The 17,785-nt window shown below is 43.5% G+C and overlaps 1 protein-coding gene across 2 annotated transcripts in view; it reads left to right on the top strand.

Annotated features, from left to right (window-relative positions):
- PNPLA7 (patatin like phospholipase domain containing 7) overlaps positions 1–17,785 on the top strand; it is a 100,840-nt gene that overhangs the window by 8,028 nt on the left and 75,027 nt on the right. The window contains exons 8-16 of one of the 2 annotated variants that reach the window (XM_058853469.1): positions 87–167; positions 5,047–5,175; positions 6,462–6,542; positions 7,061–7,202; positions 8,013–8,105; positions 11,015–11,115; positions 12,100–12,246; positions 15,322–15,399; positions 16,212–16,417. In XM_058853469.1, coding sequence (XP_058709452.1) covers positions 87–167; positions 5,047–5,175; positions 6,462–6,542; positions 7,061–7,202; positions 8,013–8,105; positions 11,015–11,115; positions 12,100–12,246; positions 15,322–15,399; positions 16,212–16,417 — 1,058 coding nt within the window. Of the gene's footprint in view, positions 1–86; positions 168–5,046; positions 5,176–6,461; positions 6,543–7,057; positions 7,203–8,012; positions 8,106–11,014; positions 11,116–12,099; positions 12,247–15,321; positions 15,400–16,211; positions 16,418–17,785 lie in introns of both variants that reach the window. The other variant, XM_058853468.1, reaches the window with a different exon arrangement.

Here is a 17,785-nt window from a genome sequence, read left to right as displayed (position 1 = left end):
AGCAGAGAGAAAAGAAGCATCCAAGCTTTGTGAAATGCTGCAAATGCAGCTGTGAGGCTGCAGTAATGCTGTGTGTGTGCTTGCAGGATGGAACAGAGGTGGTGGTGAAGGAGGTGCTGGCAGGAGACAGCGTGCACAGCCTGCTGAGCATCCTCGATGTCATCACGGTGAGTTCTGGGAGGGGCAGATTCCTGCTGGGTCCTGCAGAGCCCGCCAGGGGAAGCTGGGTTTTAACATTGCTTGGAAAGAATCAGCAAAATGGCTTTTTGGATGAATTTTCCTCCTCCCAGGCCTTTGCCAGGTGTAAGCTGAGCTTTGTGGTGTGGAGGGTGGTTGTGAAATGTGTGTTTGGCTGGCTGCTTCTGATTAGCAGGAGGATTTGAGTGATCCCTTTAAGTCTGGGAAACTGAGATTACAGTTTGATTTGCTCAACTCACAGCTCAGGCAGGAGCAGGACCAGCCTGGGGCCCAGCAGTCTGGGCTCTTACACATTAGATGGGTTGCTTAATGAATTTGTTTTTATTTAGTCTAATGAAAATCAATCTGACAGTTGTTAGTACTGTAATTACACTGTGAAACCAGTTGATGGATTTATTTTGTTTGGTAGCATCTGGTGCTGGTGGCCAGCTGAGGACTGTGCTCCTTGGCAGGGGCCAGGATGAGCTGAATGCTGATCCTGTTCAGTGCAGAATTGGTGGATTTTGTTTCAGTTGGGATTGGACTGATGGTTTTGCTGAAATCACTTTAGGAATGCCCTAAATGGAAGGTGTTGAATTCAACACCTCTGATAATACCCAGGCCCTGAAGGGGTTTTCTTGAAGGATTTTGGTAGGATGGGATTTGAGAGGGTGAAGATAAATCTAATCAATAAGTTGTTAATATTTGACCTTGTAACATGTTTCTGCCATGCTTGGCTGTCTCTGTTCATCAAAAGGTGCCATTGCTCTGTGTGTGAGTAGTTAAAGGATTCTCTGAAGTGTTTTTTGTCACTTCCAAAAGCAGTCACACACCTCTACATCCACATTATCTGTAAATCTATATTATGTATTTCTGTAGTTCCCATAAAACCTATCGACAGTGATAACATTTTTAAGCCTGGTCACAGTTTTTTTTCTGTAGAAAGGGAATAATTTGGACTGTACAAGTCTAGTTCTTGCTGTCAAATTAATAATATCTTTGTAAATCCATTTTAGTACCTTTGCCCTTGTTACTTCCACCACTAAATTTTCTCCATGACAATATTCTAAAGAGTAGGGCCTTCAGGAACATGAATACCAGTCATGTTCTTTCTTGTTCAAAAAGAATAGAAGAAAATAAATCCTTGTATAGCAGTGCTTTATGGTTTTGTTTGCTAAAAAAGTGGTTGCCATTCATTTTTTGTCTCGTTGGGTTTTTTTAATTTTTAATTTTCATTCTGTCTTTTTTTTTCTCTTTCTCATTAGTTATACCACTGGTAAGTAAAAAATAAAAATGATTGAAAGTGTGCTGAACAGAGTTAGCAGTCTGCAGAAGAATCTGTAATGAAAAATCCTTGAAATATTTTTTGCTAAACTTGTTCTCATTTATTTTTACAACTCTTTTGTTCCTCACTTCCCAGCTTTATGAACTGCTTGTTTCATTGCTGTTTTTCCTCTTCCTTATGTTCCCTGCAGACTTTAGGCAGAGGAGTAGCATGAAAATAGGCAAGGAGAGAGGAAGTAGCACGGGATCAAAATAGAGGAGACCCCTCAGTGTCATCCCAAATCAGTGAGTGAGTCTTAGAACATCTTGCAGATACCATAACCTGAATTAGATTTCACTGCTCCACCAAACACACGGCTCTGACGTGAGGAAAGGGTGTATTCAGAGAGGATTTCAGTTGTCTGAGCTGGATTTGTGATTCTTTTGACTGGTTTTGCAGCAGGTGATGTCAGGCTGGTCCCTCACTTAGTTGAGAGTTGTGCAAGAAAGTTGAGGTGGTTGCAAGAAGTGGCAAGATCTTGTTGGTTGACCTAAAAGAAAGGTCACACCAGAGGTACTTTGCTAATTATATCTTTCAGCTTTTAAACTGAAAAGTCCCTTTAGTTCTGCTAAATATAAAGGTAGCAGCTGTGACGTGAGCCTCCCCTTATTCTGAGAACAGATCAATGCTGCTTTCTCCAAACTCCAAGGAGAAACTGGAATCTTTTGAATCCTGCAGGCCCTTTCCTGGTGTTCTGAGGTCCAGTTAATGTCTCTGACTTGATGCTGCCTCAAATACCAAAGAAATCCCTGAGCTGAGCTTTGTTGATGTCTCTGTTTTCAGCAGCTCTTGCTGAGAGCTTGTGTGTGCAGCCAGAGCTCTTCCCAGAACAGTCAATGTTCATCCAGAGTGAGCTGGTCCAGCACAGATGTGATGCAGATTTCTGGAGATTTGGGGGTCACTCTTCTCTTATCCTTAGGAAAACTGGGGCCTGGTGGCATAGCTGGAATAAGAAAGTTGGGAAATGAAGAGGCTGTGAGGGATATTGATCAAATGGCAGTGATGGGGGGGGGAGATGAAAGTCAGGATTAAAAGAAGCTGGAAAAACCCTTGAATAAAGGTGAGCCTGCAGGGCTGACAAGATAGATGAGGTTATAAAGAAGTGATTGATGGCTGCAAGAGCTTTGGGTGCAGCAGTGTTGATGTAGAGGATGGAAGGAAGGAGTGAGGAAGACAAAATCCAGCCATGGAAGTGGGGAGAACATGCCAGATTTTTGGGTCCAAAAGGGAGCTACCACTGCAGGTGGGAGAATGTGAAACATCCAGGTCTCTTTGCAGCAGATTTCTTGACCAAACTTGATTGGATTTGGCCCTAATCTGTACCTGGGCTCAGCTGCTGCTTGGAGGTGATGCCTCAGCTCTTGGAATGAGACAGAAGTAAATAATTACCTGCCCATGGAACACAAAGTTCTCTGTTGGAAAAAAAATCTGTTTTATAACTGATTATAACTTAACTGTTCTTGTCATCTCAGTGTGTGATTGCAAAATAGTATAATTTGAATGTGGTATTCTCCCTGTGCTGCTCATAACATTAGATCTGAGAGAAGTGACAATTATGGAACATTTCCTCCTCACACTCCTCTGACAGCTCTTGCATGTTGCAGCCCCATTAGCCGTGGTGCTGGCCCTTTCAGAAGAGCTGCTCTCATGCAGGGATTTCAAAGAGGCAAAATTATATGCTGAAAACTTGGAGGAATGGGCTGTTCTTTGGAGAAAAAGGCTTGTGCATCATTATCTGTTATTATCCTGAAGCCCTTTTTTTCAGGTTGTCAGCACTGAGCACTTTCCAGAAAAACCCAAACACTTCACTGGGTAGGCTGGAGAGCAGTTCTGGGATACCCAGGGCTCAGTTTGCTCTTTCGAATAACTCATGAAACACCATTAAACTTGGTGCTTATCCTTGTCCAGCAACTAAAGTTGGCATAATTTCCTTATTTTTTTACTATATATTTGCTGTAGAGGTCGGTAGGAAATGCAGTGCTTAAAAGCAGAGTATATACATTTTCTCTTACATGTAAATATAAGAAGTCCAAATTAATTCTTCATGTAAAGCCAGACTTCAGACCAGCCTGTAAAATAGGATTTTTTTTTGCATTTATTTTTGGGTACAGCCAAAGCACGGAAATGTAATTTGTTAATTTCTTTACTTAATTAAAAGAAACTTGGGAAAACTGAGGACGCTGACAGCTTTGCACTGTAGGTCAAAGAGATGTTAAAAATTTCAGATCCCTCAGGAACTTGAAAACCAAGGCTATTAATATCCTGCCCAGATTTTATAAAAGGTCAGCTGAAGTTGGTATAATTAAGAAATTGGTTCCAATTAATTTAATTTAATTTTAGAATCTGCTTCATGGTGCCTTCCAGACCAGCAGGGAGACAGAGCTGCAGCTTTATTTTCCAGAGTGATTAGAGAAAGTCTCTTGTTTGGTTTTGTTGGGTTCTTTAGGCAGGAATTCCTCCAAAGTGCTTGTGTTGAGTTTTCTGATGCTCTGTAAGTCTTGCAGGCAGTTTGGTTTGTAATCAGCATTTAACATCTGTGTGTCAGTGTTGGGAAAAAGGTGCCTTCTGTTGCTCTGGAGGGGGAGAGCTGCTGGAGCTTTGAGGTGCTGTTAAAATAGAAACTCCATTTCTTCCTTCATTCCTGCTCTGTGATGCAAAAAAGCTCATTTTATCTTATAAATGCTGTGTAAATCAATATTTGTTGGATTAGTAAATGAATTTTGTGAGTTAGAGATGTTGTTTCCAGCATTTATTAAGTGGGTAAAAGGGACACTGCCTTTTTATCCAAGTGTTTGGCAGTAGATTTTTGTTAAAATCTATTCTCATTTAAGGGGGAAAATCCAAACCCAGAAGCTTGCCTTCCAGTGTGAAAAAAAATCTCTGTATTCTACCCACTTTTCATTTGTTTGTTAGTTCTCCATCTGTTCTTTGAGCAGGATGGTCTAGACCCACTTTGTCTCCAGTAAAGAGAAGCTGTTTGGCTTTGTCACATGGAATATTTCATATATTCATATATACATATATAGATATAAATATATATATATATGAAAAAATATGTATATTTGTCTTGAAACACAAGAAGTCTGCCTGTCTTTTGTCTTACTTCATTATGTCTGTAATTACTGTACAATTTTGTTGTGTTTTTCACTGGTTGTGTGAGTCTGGGGATGTTTTTGCAGCAAATAACTTGATTGTCAGTACCGATAATAAAATCAACAACCCCTCTTTTTTCTGTAGCCTTGACTAGCTGGGATTTCAAATACTTCTGAAGGCTGGTTCTGTAATAAAAACTGTGTCAGAGCTGGGAGCCTGGCACTTCCCTCAACGTGATCCAACTCCCTGGAGCTCTTATTTCCCTGCCCCTGTCTCTAATGCAGGTGTGAATTCATCCTCATGACACCCCCCGTGGTCACGGAGCACCAGCTCAAGGCTTTTTGTGGCCAGACGGTGTCTGTCAGACACAGACAGCAGCAAAGCAGGAATATGGGAGGAATTGGATTGGATAATTGATGGATTAACCCCGTGCTTCTGGAACTTTCTCTTAGGGTCACCCTGCTCCCTATAAAACCGTCTCAGCTCGAGCAGCCACTCCATCCACAATTCTGAGGCTTCCAGCCAGTGCCTTCCAGGATGTGTTCCAGAAATACCCTGAAACCCTTGTGAGAGTGGTGCAGGTAGGTAGAGCTGATGGGGAAGGGGAGCCACTCTCATTTCCAGCTTACAGGAGGATATTTAGAGGCTCAGCAAGCTCATCATCCATCCTTTGGTAGATACGGAACTGCTCAGCACAGCTTATCAAGATTTGGACTTGTTCTGCTGTTCTCGTGGCTGTTGAGCCCTAGACTTAATAATCCAGCATTATCACAACAGGAAAATATAATTTATGTATCTATAGATCTCCATTAATTGAGTTTCTGGCTGTGGTACCCTCATCAATCAGCCAGACCTGCAGTGTGAGTTTGTTGTTCCTCAGGGAGTAGAAAGGTGCTGGTGTGGGCTCTGCAGCTTGTGGTGCTCCATGAACAGCCTGCCACATGTCCTGAAACAGGACTGCTGGACCCTCAGGAGCTCTTTGGTGAGGCCTGATGCTTTGTAAGAGTCACAAAATTCAGACTGACGTGTGAATTTTCACTTCAGGAGCCTCTGTCAGCAGCTGAGGGAAGAGCTGTGCTTTGTGTCAGTTCGGTGTTCACTTTCTGTTGCTTTGCAGGGGCTCAGACAGCTCTCAGGTGAGCATCTCCTCATGCAGGTGGGAGGTGGTGCAGGGGTCAGGATTAGGGATTTCCAGGGGTGGTGCCTTGTCCCACAGGTGCAGCAGCCACAGGGTGACCCACAAGTCACTCAGGGCTGTCCTTTTGCTTTGCTACCACTTCTGGATCTGTTTGTCCTCGCAAACTGTTCTGGTCTCTGGGTGATTTATGAGCAACACATGAACCTCCTCGTACTGCTGGTTGAAGGAGAACAGATCATTAGCACCAAATTAATTTGCTCTGTGAGAGCTTGATACAAAAGAGAGGATGGCTCAGGAGTGGGAATTAGCTGACAGGGGAAGGTGCCACTGATTCCAGTGTTAGGTTTGAGTGCTTGTGGGGCAGTGGGACAGGTTCTCTATGGGGAGAGCTGGAATAGTTTTATTAATGAGGAGGAAAATTGGAAGCAAATACTTCTATTTCAAGGCACTTTTATTATTGATGTTTATAGAAAGCAAAAAAGCATTTGGTGTTTGGGAGTAAGACTTTGGATTCTCGTGCCATCAAATGATTGTGAAGTCATTGGTAAATCATTTTAATCTATCTCTGTCTCAATTTATCAGCTGCTAAAAGGAATTTCAGCTTAGGGTACAGTCTGTATTTTATAGAATGCTTTCAGGTACTCTAGTGCATGATTGTGTCTAAATGCCAGAACAAGTGTGGGAGAATGTTAAATCCATTGCTATTGCTTCTTTATTCCCTGTTTGCAGATCATCATGGTGAGGCTGCAGAGGGTGACGTTCCTGGCCCTGCACAACTACCTGGGGCTGACCACGGAGCTCTTCAGCTGTGTAAGTTTGGGAGGCAGGGCCTCAGCTCTCCTGACAGGGCACAGAGAGGTTTTCCTTCTTCCAGAAGGTCATAAAACAAATGCTACATATTAATTTTGTAAGACAGTGCTTGAGGGCAGAGGCACTTGTACAACCAGCCCATAAAACCCAGCCTACGCTGATGCCTGGGGAATTTGTGGGGAGGCTTAAACTTCCCAAGTGCATCATTCCAGAGTGATGTGAGTGCTCTGCTTGGTGCTCCAGCAGTTCTGATGTTTGCTAATGATGTCACCTCTGCCTGGAGCTGCGGTAAAAATGCTGCACCCGTGGTGGCAGAGGGTCAGGGAATGCTCAAAGCGTCGAGCTGGGAATCCCCAGACCCTGTGGGATGCACTGAGGGAGCTGCAGATCCCAGGGCAATTATCACTTGTGGGTCTGGGACTGATCAGCACAGCCTGAGAGCTACCTGGGGGTCTGTGCAGGCTCCAGGGTGTGGAACACATGTTGATGTTTGTGTGTCCCCTCTCTGCTCCCAGCAGAGCCAGGCCATCCCTCTGATCTCCGTGAGCAGCGTCACCGCCGGAGGCAGCGCCAGCAAGGCAGGGAAGAGACAAACAGCCAGTGCTTTGGAGGAAGAGCGTGGAGAGAAGTTTGAAAAGTCTGGAGAAGCACTGGAAATGGGTAATGCCTCTGCAAACATGGGGGAACCTGTCCTCGGGGATTTTCTTTAATTTTATTACTACTCACAGAATCCCAGACTGGTTTGGGTTGGGAGGGATCTTAAAGCCCATCCAGTCCCACCCCTGCCATATTTAGGGACACTTTCCACTGCTCCAAGCCCCATCCAACCTGGCCTTGGACACTTGGAGGGATCCAGGGGCAGCCAGAGCTTCTCTGGGCACCCTGTGCCAGGGCCTCACTGCCCTTAATAGCAAAGAATTTTCTCCCCAGATCCACTCTAATCCTACCCTCCTTCAGCTTGAGGCCATTCCCCTCCTTTCACTACATTTCTTCCACTGTTCATATCATTGCTATTGATCAGAGGAATTTATCAGAGTAGTTAAGGATTGTCTTAGGTTAATTTAAGGTTTGAAGCCTTAGCTTCAGTGGGGAAATATTACTGTGTTCTTAATGATACTGAGGGATGAAGGAAAGGGGAGAAGTGGCTCCTCATTTTGAATGCAGAGAGGGAGCTGGGATAATTCAGAACTGTAGACACCAGCAGTACTGCTGGGTATGTGTCTCTTCAGCCTAAAGACTCAGTACTGAAGGTAGAGCCAGGAAAATAGATGGAGTTGAAGTTTGCCTCTGCAGATGGAAAAATATTAATGAAGTCAAAACCAGGAAAAAGGTTTAAACAATATTTAATGTCAGTGTTTCAGAATCTTTAAGTCAGCCTTTAATAGTGGGTAGTTAAAGGTTCTTCTTATTAGTGAAACTTACTTTATTAAGGGATATCTTGTGTTTACAACACTTGTTTTTAAATTTCAGATATGTTGAGGATTTCTGGTGCAGAAAACTCTGAGCATGTTTTCAGAAGAAGCCTTTCATCACCTCCCTATGCAGGGTCTATAGAGGCTTCTAGTAAGTAGTGCTTGGCAAAATTGTGGCAAATATGTAATTTATCTAATCATGGGGGAAACCACATGATCTCTGGAGTGCTGGGTTAGATAATTTTCCTGTTTATGGTGGATAATCACCTTGCAGTCCTGTTCATGGTAGATAATAGTCTTGCAGTGGTGCTGCTTCCTTACTCATTGGTCAAAAAATTATTTAGTAACAAATGGACTGTTATCCCAGGGAGCATTCCCTTGCTGTCATTATCAGCAATGGGGAACATCATTTGGCTTCCAAGACCTGCAAATGAAGAGCTTTATTAATTGATATTACTGAAACAAACTGAATTATGATGATAGGCCATCATCTTTCACATAAAAGATGACACACGTTTCTTGCTTGGCTGATTGTCCCAAAAAGCACATTACATGGCTTTGCTGCTTTTAGAGGAATGTTCTTTAGAGTGGATAATAAAGGTGATGGATCATGGGATGCTCTGAGGAGACATTTATGAGACTGAGCTGGTTTGATGCTGCAGTACCATTTTGGGGAACTTTAGTTACTCCACTGTAGCCATTTTGCTCTGGGCCTGGTGTTTAGGGCAGCTTTTTGTTCCAAGGTGGGGAAACTGGAGTTCCTGTGGGAATCACAGGCATCAGTTTCTGTTAGATGAGTAATAAATTAACCACTGTGAGGGAACTCCAAGGCCATGCTCAGGCACTGTTAATAGAGAAATGTTTAATCAGTGGAATAAAGGTGCCCTGGGTACTTTAGAAGATGCTTGTGTTGCTCACCTGGGCTATTGATTTAGGAGAAAGGAACATACTCTGAGGGGTTGAAGAGCTTGGAGACAAAGAAGGAGCCAGGCTGAGGGAGCCCTCAGGACTGAGAGTTTTCCCCAGGGTGAGGTTTGTGTCACTTGTTGCTGCCTTGTGAAGTTGCTGGTGTGCTCAGAGGAGAGCAGGAGAGAGTTCCTTCAATTTTAACACTGGAGGGCTGATTTGTTTCCTCTTCAGTTCCTGCTGGGCAAATGTAAAAGGCCCCACTTAGATTTTTTTCATGGTTTGTGTGTTACTGGCCAGAGGGGTGGGTGTGATGGAAAAGTAGGATTTTGGCTGGGGTAAGCAGATCACCTTTTTAAGCCAGGGAGACAAAATAAGAGAAAATACTGATTGATCCACACAAGACTTGGCTTGATTTTCACGTGTGTGAGGTTGATTTACACTAGGAATTATAAAATGCACCAGTGGGCTTGATTCAGTGGTAAATTAATTAATCCTTGCCCTGAACACAGGGCCCTTCCCCCAGGCAAATGAGGCAGTTCAGTGAGCTCTGCCTGTGCAGCCCTGTGACATTCTCAGGGACAGTCCTTGTGTGTTCTGAGGAGCTTTAATATGGAAGGAACCCTGTGAACTTCTAAGTGGATGTGTCCATTTGTCCTTCCTTTCTCCTTTTATGTGTCATAAAAGTTATGCCAGGGTACACAGAGCTTAGCAGAGAGAGAGAGAATTAATTTTTACTGACAGAAGGAGCGTATCTAATTGGGTAATTATGATTTGCCTGTTAGCAGAGCTGATTTCTTCTCACTGTTTAGCTTGCACAGAAAGTGTCTTGATGTCTGTAATGAAAAGATCAAGATCTTGCTTCAGATTCTATTCCACTGCTTAGTTGTGTGTTCAGACTCCATGGAATATTGATTATGTTTATTATTAATTCAGAGAGGAGAAAACTGTTAGAGTCATACAGATGCTGTTATCTCAACATCTCCTTGATTTGCTTGTTGTTAGAATTAATAAACACTGCTAAAAACTGCTTTGGGAGCAAACACTTCTGCCTCAGTTGATCCTGGGGCTGGCTGTAATTTGTTCTTCTGGTTTTTTTTGTGTACTTATCTAACTTGAGACATGGCAGTTGTTTAGATTAGGGAATAGGATTCTGCCTGTTCAGGCTTTATAACTGTACTAACTTTGTGTGGAGAAAGAGAGATAGAATTAATTCATTGAAGCATCTGGGCTGGGGGACAGAGGAATTGGAAAGCAGAAATTGGAAAACAGGGAGCCAGATCAGCTCATATGGAGCTGCTCTTCCTGCTATCCCAGTTTGCTGTTTATAGCTGATTTAGGGTCTTTTATGCTGCAGTGTGCAGGAAATTCAGTTAATGGCATCAACAGCATTCTATTTATTTTTATTTTTTATCTTATGGCTTGTAAGTTCTGGTGCCGATCAACTTTGGGTCAACTTGTTGGGTTCCTTGTTTGGAGGCTGATCATTAAACAACTTCATTGTGATCCCAGTGGCAGGTTTGAAATGTGCAAAGATTTGTTGATATTTGTAGATCACAGAATGATGATTAAGGTCAGAAAAGACCTTTAAGATTTCCAAGTCCCACTGTCAGGCCAGCACCAGCCCTGTGTTCACCAGTAACCCTTTGTCCTCAAGTGGCACACCCACTGAACACTGTCCTCTGAACACTGCCAGGGGTGGTGTGCCCTGCCCTGGGCAACCTGTGCCACTATTTTACAGCCCTTTCCATGAAAAGATTTTTCCTGATATCTCATATAAACCTCCCCTGGCAGAACCCAAGGCCATTTCCTCAAGATGATGTGGGAAGAGTACTCTGAGATAGATCATATTGTGATATTTGTGATATCATATTGAATATTTGTGGCAGTGGGATTCTTCCCTTGGCCTAGCTGGGGGTGGAGATAGGAGTCAAGCCCCTTCAGAAATATAAATTGTGGTTTTGCATTCTGGGATGTGTTGTGCACCCGAGTTAAGATGGGAAGATTTAAAATTCCAGCTCAAAAGGAACTGGGAAATAACAGGAACGTGAATGTGCCACTTGCTAAAGTTGCTCCACTCGGTGTTTTACCTGCTGTTCCTGAGAAACTGCACTCCAGGAGGTGCTGAAACCAGGATTTTTGTGTTGCTTGCAGACAATTCCAGCGGTGCCAAATCTGACATGGACATGGCCTACGAGAGGGCCAGGGTGCAGCTCGCCCCCGAGGACGCTGCTGGCAGCCCCAGCGTGGCCAAGGTGGGTCTGCTCCTCCCCAAGATCCCTGCCTGAGTCCTGCCCTGCCCTTCCCAGCTTCCTTCTGCTCAGAGGCATTGCAATGTTCCTGCCTTCCTTCCTTCCAAACGCTGCCCTTGCAGCTCTCTCCAAGTTGGGATATTTGGATTTACTGAGTCCCCACATGGTTTGGGTTGGAAGGGACCTCTGGAGCCCAGCTGGTGCCATCCCCCTGCCGTGGCCAGGGACACCTTCCTCAACACCATCCAACCTGGCTTTGGATGGTTTTGTATTGTTGTTTTATAGCTTATGGGTGTTTCAGCAGGTTTTAGTGGCTGTCAGATCATTTTATGGCATATCTTGAAATTCTGTGGAGATTCCATTGGTGAGCAATGGGAAACCACTGCTGCAACATTTTATGTGTTTTCTTCCCCTGACTCATGAAATGGATTATTGTCAGACCATGCTTTATTTGTGAGAGATACTTTACAGCAAGGAATTAAAAACTTGTATCAGCTCTGGATTTCCAGTCATTATTTATAAATCTCTGTTTATTTTTGTGGTCTGCTTTTTACAAATACTGACCTGGAAGTCAAGAGCAGAAAAACACACTCTTGAATTATAAAACTGCAACTTAAAATCTGGAATGAAGCTGTTGCTCACTGTGACCTTGACAGACATTTTATCTTTTCCTCCATCTTTGTGTACAGAATTGATAAAGTTTTAGTTCCATCAAGCTGGCAGCAGCCCAGTTTTTGAAGTCTCTTATTCCTTCCCTTTCACAAGCTGTGATGAGTAACTTTGTTTGAGTCGAGTGTCAGGCTGTGCAGAAAAAAACAGGGATAATGAAGTTAGCAAGCTGTTGCTTTTTTGGAAACCTACATTTCTTTTTTTGCAGACCACCAGTTGCAGTGGGTAGAGAATGCAGATGATAAAGGCAAATTTTGGCCAGGTGGGTGCTAATTTTAATATTTAAACTGACCCTCAATGTGTTTATTCTCTTTGCAGTCGATATTGAAGAAGACTGTGACAGTGACAGAAACTCCTTCAGCAGTTTTCCATTACAGTGCTGTGCAGGACTCTTGTAACAGCAAACACACTGATGCCATCGTGGAAGCAGCAAAGAAAGACCTCTCAACCCTGATGAAACTTGATGTGAGTAATTGCAAGGAGAACTGGCTTTGCTTCTGCTTTTCATCTCATTCTGCCAGGAACTGAAAAGGGGATTTGTCTCCTCAGTGTGCTGGAGATGGGCTGGATGTTTTATTCAACAGCCTGTTGAAGTAATTAGAAGGACTGAAATAAATTTGAATTATTCTGCCATTTCAAGAGACCAGGCTGGAATGCAGTGTATGAATCTTCCCTCCCTGTGTGCAGAGTTAGCCCTGCAAGCAGCACATGTGCAATTCCTGCCACCTCACTCTGTGCTCTCAGTGAGTCTGGGAGGTTATCTGAGGGTTCAGGTGATTCCTGAATCCATGAATCCTGGTGGCACTGCATCCCAGGGAGTTGTTTGGGTTTGGAATTGTGTCCCTGCACTTGCCCAGGGGCACTGGCAGCATCTCCCAGCTGGGTCCTGTGCTTGTGGCAGGGGCTGTGCCTGATCCCTGCTGAGCTCAGCCCCTGCTGAGCCCCTTGGTGTTGTAAGAAGGATTGAAAAGGATTGTTTTCATCATCCCAGTCATTCCAGCTGCATTTCATTACAGAGGTGTGTCTGTTCATGTGGATAATCAGACAATTTGGGAAAGCTCTGCATCTGTCTCAGTCAGCCACAGACATCCTTGGTTTGTTCCAGCCTGTTCTGCAATAATTCCAGTCTGCTGCTGCTGCCAGAGGCTGGGCACAGCTGCTGCACCTCCTCCCCTGCCTTCAGAGCTGTCACCAAACAACACTTGCTAGAACTTAAAAGATTTTACTTCTAGATTTTAGCATTCCCTCCTGAGTTCCAAAATTATTCCCCTTGCAGTTTCAAAATCCCTGTCAGGGTCTTTCAGCTCCCAGTTGTGAGGTGTCTGTTCCACATTGTCACTGATCTGAGGTCTCTGAGTCTGCAGGAGCCTTACCTGTCTCATCATGTTAATTTTCAGGTTTTTTCAGGCATTTATATCCTCATGAAAGGCTACAGACTATTTTAGAATAAATTCTTGTTGCAGAAGGAGTAAAGTAGGTCTTCATCTATTCTGTTCTTGGTCCAACTATCAGGTAATAAGCAAAAATTCCAAAATTACTGAAGCTCATGATTACAGCACTTTTCTTTTAGTCTAGAATAAATTTCTCAGTAATTACCAAGTAGCAGTTTAGAGATAAAGTTGATTTCATCAGTGTCCTTAAAATGCAGCACCTAATAGGCAGAGTTTGTAACACAAAGATCTAAGTAATGTTGAAATAAGGTAGGATTTTCAGGCACCATAGTTTTTCACAAGCAAATTAGAATCTGGTGGGATGTGGCCAAATGCCAGAAATGTCATTAAAAGCTCAAATATTTTTTTTTTTCCATGTAGGAATACCAAAGTTGATTCTTCTACAGGTAATGCAAGAGGAATCTTGCTGTGTACAAAATATTGGTGTTCAATGCTGCTTACATGAAAGAAAATGAATTCTTGCAAGCTCTTTAGAGCTTTTCTCTTAAAAGCTTTTCTCTTATAAAAATGGGATCTTTCTTAGCTGGATGGAAGCATTTTAAGTTGTCATTTTTCAGAGCAGCCAATCAGAGTGAATAAAATTAAAAAAGAAATTTGCTGGGAAATGGAGATTTTTGGGGTAATGATTTATTTTCCCTAAAAGCTGGTGGCTGGGGTGGGATCAGTGCAGGTTTTCAGCCTAAACCCTGTAACTATGCAATGCTAAATTTGGGTTTGCTGGTCTCACCCATTAGAGACAGGATGGATTTTATTTGTCAGCTCTTTTATTGCTTAATGGGGCAGTAATAGCACAGCAAAGGAGGAAACCAGAGTCTGCTTGGAGGTCACTCAGTCCCTTCCATGCCCGAGGCAGAATCAGATATTGCTAAGTCATTTCTGGCAGGTTTTTGGCTAAGCTGTTCTTAAAGATCTCCAATGCTGAGGCTTTACAGCTCTCAGTACAATCCATCCCAATACTTAAGTAGTCTCAGACATGAAGAAAATCTTTGCAGTAATTTTTTTTTTCGAGCTAATGCAGCCTGAAAATGCTCTTGATAAGCAGAGCTCGTGGGGGAGCCTGAATTCCCCTACTGAGAGGTACTTTCAGAGCTACAACTTTGGCTTTAAGAGTAGATAATACTACACAACCATAAAGGTCTAAATATAGAAAAAAACATTATAGAAATTAGTTGAGTTGCTATTGCTGAACTGAAATATTTTGACAGGTGCTTGTCAGGTTCTCTGCATTGGATATGTTCCCATGAAACAGATTGGCTTTAATAAAACTATTTTTGATGAAAATATGTTCTTTTTATCAGCAGTAGGTGTAAAGAATAATTGTGATTATTTCACTTGCGCTATTTTTTTTTCAACCCAAAATGGGAAAATTCCAGCCTGGCAGAACAATTACGGTGGTGGAGTGTTTACATCTCCTCTGTGCTGCTTTCCTGCTGGAATGGAGTTGATAACTGGGGTCACATTCTGCTCTGCTCTTGTGCTCAATTGGTTCTTCCTGTGAGTGCAGCTTTTAGTGCTTCTGCCTCTGAGGCAGAGCCTGGGCACAGCCAAATTCCCAGGGAAGCTGTGAGAGTCAGGATTGTGCTGCCTCTCTTCAGCCTAACATGTGAACCCATAACAGCCTTGTTTTCTGCCCCAGCCCGTTCTGGGGTGGTGGTAAAATATTGAATTTCTGAAGATTTATGAAAAGGCTGGAGAGGAACTGTTGAAGCTGAAGGAGGGCAGGCTGACACTAGATATTAGGAAGAAATTCTTTATTTGAAGCATGGTGAGACCCTGGATCAGCTGATACAGATCTCTTTTCATTACACACCCTTTCAAGAGTCTGGGGGGAAGATTGATAAATGGAAAATCCTTAAGAGTCCAAGTGTGATCAATTAAAATGGATCAAACCTTTTTTTCTCCTCTGGAAGAAATACCTGGAGGGAACAGAAATACAAAAACAGGTGCCATATTTAAAAGAGATTCAAGTGCTTATAATATAGTCTTAACTGTTATTCTTACTTGCTTTATTTGGATGCTTCCTCACATTCTGGGACCTTTACCTGTGCACAGAGCAGTAAACTGTACCTCCCACCCCTTTCTTCTCCAGAATCCTGCGCTGCTGAACGGCAAAGTGACGCTGCATCAGGTCACTGCTGGCACTGTGCTGTCCAGGCAGGGAGATCAGGTGAGTCTGGCTCAGTCTCCACGAGGTGTTTATGCACATTGATGGCAAATAAAACCTGTCCCCTCCTGAGCCATCTCTTCTGGAGCTGAAACACCTCCAGCTCTGGGCCTGCCTGCACACAGCAGGTGCTGCAGCCAGAGCAGGAATCTGGTGCCAGGGTGTTGTCAGCTCTGATGGACCTGGTGGGAAGCTGGGGAGTGTCCCACCTTCATCCTTCCTCAGGAGCTATGAGGGCTGGGAAGCCTTTCCTCACACCCTGAACTTTGGGTTTTTGGTGATGCTACTCAGTTGCAGTAAAGCCCTCACACAAAACCAATCCAGCATTATTCATTTATAGCAAGGTGTGTTTGGGATATAACAAGCTTCATTTATAATATTCTTGTGTAAGTGGAGGAGCTTAAGCAAAGCAGATGATGGGCAGCTCCAGTTCCAGTAATTCCAGTGCTGGGTTCTGCTCTGCTGACCTGCCATGCCTCTCATCCTGCAGCTGTGATTCCCCATCATCTCCTCCAATCCCAATTCTTTTGTTATTCCTTGATATCTCAAAGATGCAGCTTTCATTTTTCATAACCACCCAAAGAGAAACCCATTTTTCAATATTGTGCCGGCTTAGCTTTAAATATTCATAACCTGCTTTTAATAATTCACTATTGTGTCTTATTTTACCTTCTTAATTGTTCATAAGCTATAGGGGACCTTTCTGAGAAACAGATCGGTGATGATAGCGCTGTCACTGGGATAATTGCTTTTAAAATCTTGGGGGACTTTTATTGAGCTTTTTTTTTTTTTTTTTTTTTCCCCATTTGCTCCAGGATGTCAATGTTTGCTTTGTGGTGTCGGGGATGCTCCATGTGTACCAGAGGAAGATTGACTCTGAGGAGGACACCTGCCTGTTCATCACCCACCCCGGGGAGCTCGTGGGCCAGCTCGCTGTCCTCACTGGGGAGCCGCTGATCTTCACCATCAAGGCCAACAGGGACTGCAGCTTCCTCTCCATCTCCAAGTCCCATTTCTATGAGTGAGTACTGCCTTTCAAACATACATTGTTCTGGGGTTTTTAAAGAATTTTTTTTTTAGAATTTTTTTTAATGACTTTTGAACGAAGGACTAGGGTAGTGACCTGTCTGTGCTGGGTGCTGGTGGGGGGCCATATATCAAATATTTGGTTTAATTTTGGGCTCCTCACTGCAAAGAAAGATGTTGAGGGGCTGGAGCATGTCCAGGAAAGGGAAGAGAGCTGGGGAAGGAGAAAAGGAGGCTCAAGGGGACCCTTCTGGTTCTGCACAACTCCCTGACAGGAGGGGACAGCCAGGGGCTCTGCTCCCAGGGAACAGGGACAGGAGGAGAGGGAATGGCCAAGGGAGGTTCAGGTTGGATTTCAGGGAAAATTTCTTCACTGAAAGGGTGTCTGGACATCTGAACAGCTGTTCTGGCAGTGGAGTCACTATCCCTGGAGGTGTTCAAAAAACTTGTGAGCACTTTGTGATACGGTTTAGAGGGACTGGGGGTGTTCAGTTAAAGCTGGGACTTGATGCTCATGGAGGTCTTTTCCAACTGTAATGATTCCATGATTTTAAATCCAAGTGTTGCATGTCTGTGCTGATGCAGCTGCATCCCACAGCAAACCATGTTTTTATGGGGTGGGTTTAGTGCCTGGATGAGCTGAGGTCCCTCTATCAGGGGATTTAACTCCAGCAAGAATCAGTTCAGGGAACGTGGGAGTATTAAATGGTGACATCTTTCTTCAAGGCCTATAGAGCACTCAGCTCAAAGGGGTAGGAATTATGGCCCAAGATTCAAATACTTTTTAATCCAAATAAATTCTGCCCAGAGCCTGCAGTTTGCTGGGTTAGTTGCTGCTTTGCCAGGCCTTTTGTCTTGGATTAATTTTTCTTTTTTGCTGGAAAACCTCCCCAGTTCAGTTCCCAGACAGAGACAGGGCGATTGGTTGGGGTGTAACTGTGGGTTTTTAATGCTCACTAATAGAACAGCTTAAAGAATAATTCCCCTGTGCAAGACAGGTTCCTTCCTGGACCTTGGAAGTAGCACCTGACTTGGGACTTAATGCTTAAAGGGGAATGTAGGTAATTAAAAATCCAATGGGATGACTGTGGTTAGCCTTGTTGCCAATAATAATGATTAATGCCCTTGATTTATTCTGTGATCCTGTCATTTAGAGTTACACTTAGTTCACACACGTAATTTGTGTCTAATGCACAATTTCCTTTCATAATCTTCTTTTCCAGCTTCTGGAATGTGCCATGAGTTCTGAGTTACATGGAGGGGGGTTATTCTAGGGGGTTATGTTTTGTCAGCCTCTGTGATGTCCATCTCTGCACATTTCCTGCTTTCTAAATAATTGTGGTTGTTTGTGTTCCTGATCAAC

This window comes from Poecile atricapillus, chromosome 20 (assembly GCF_030490865.1).
Source record: "Poecile atricapillus isolate bPoeAtr1 chromosome 20, bPoeAtr1.hap1, whole genome shotgun sequence".
Lineage (NCBI taxonomy): Eukaryota > Metazoa > Chordata > Aves > Passeriformes > Paridae > Poecile > Poecile atricapillus.
The sequence above is the reverse complement of the archived record's forward strand: the minus strand, read 5'-3'. Positions and strand labels throughout refer to the sequence as shown.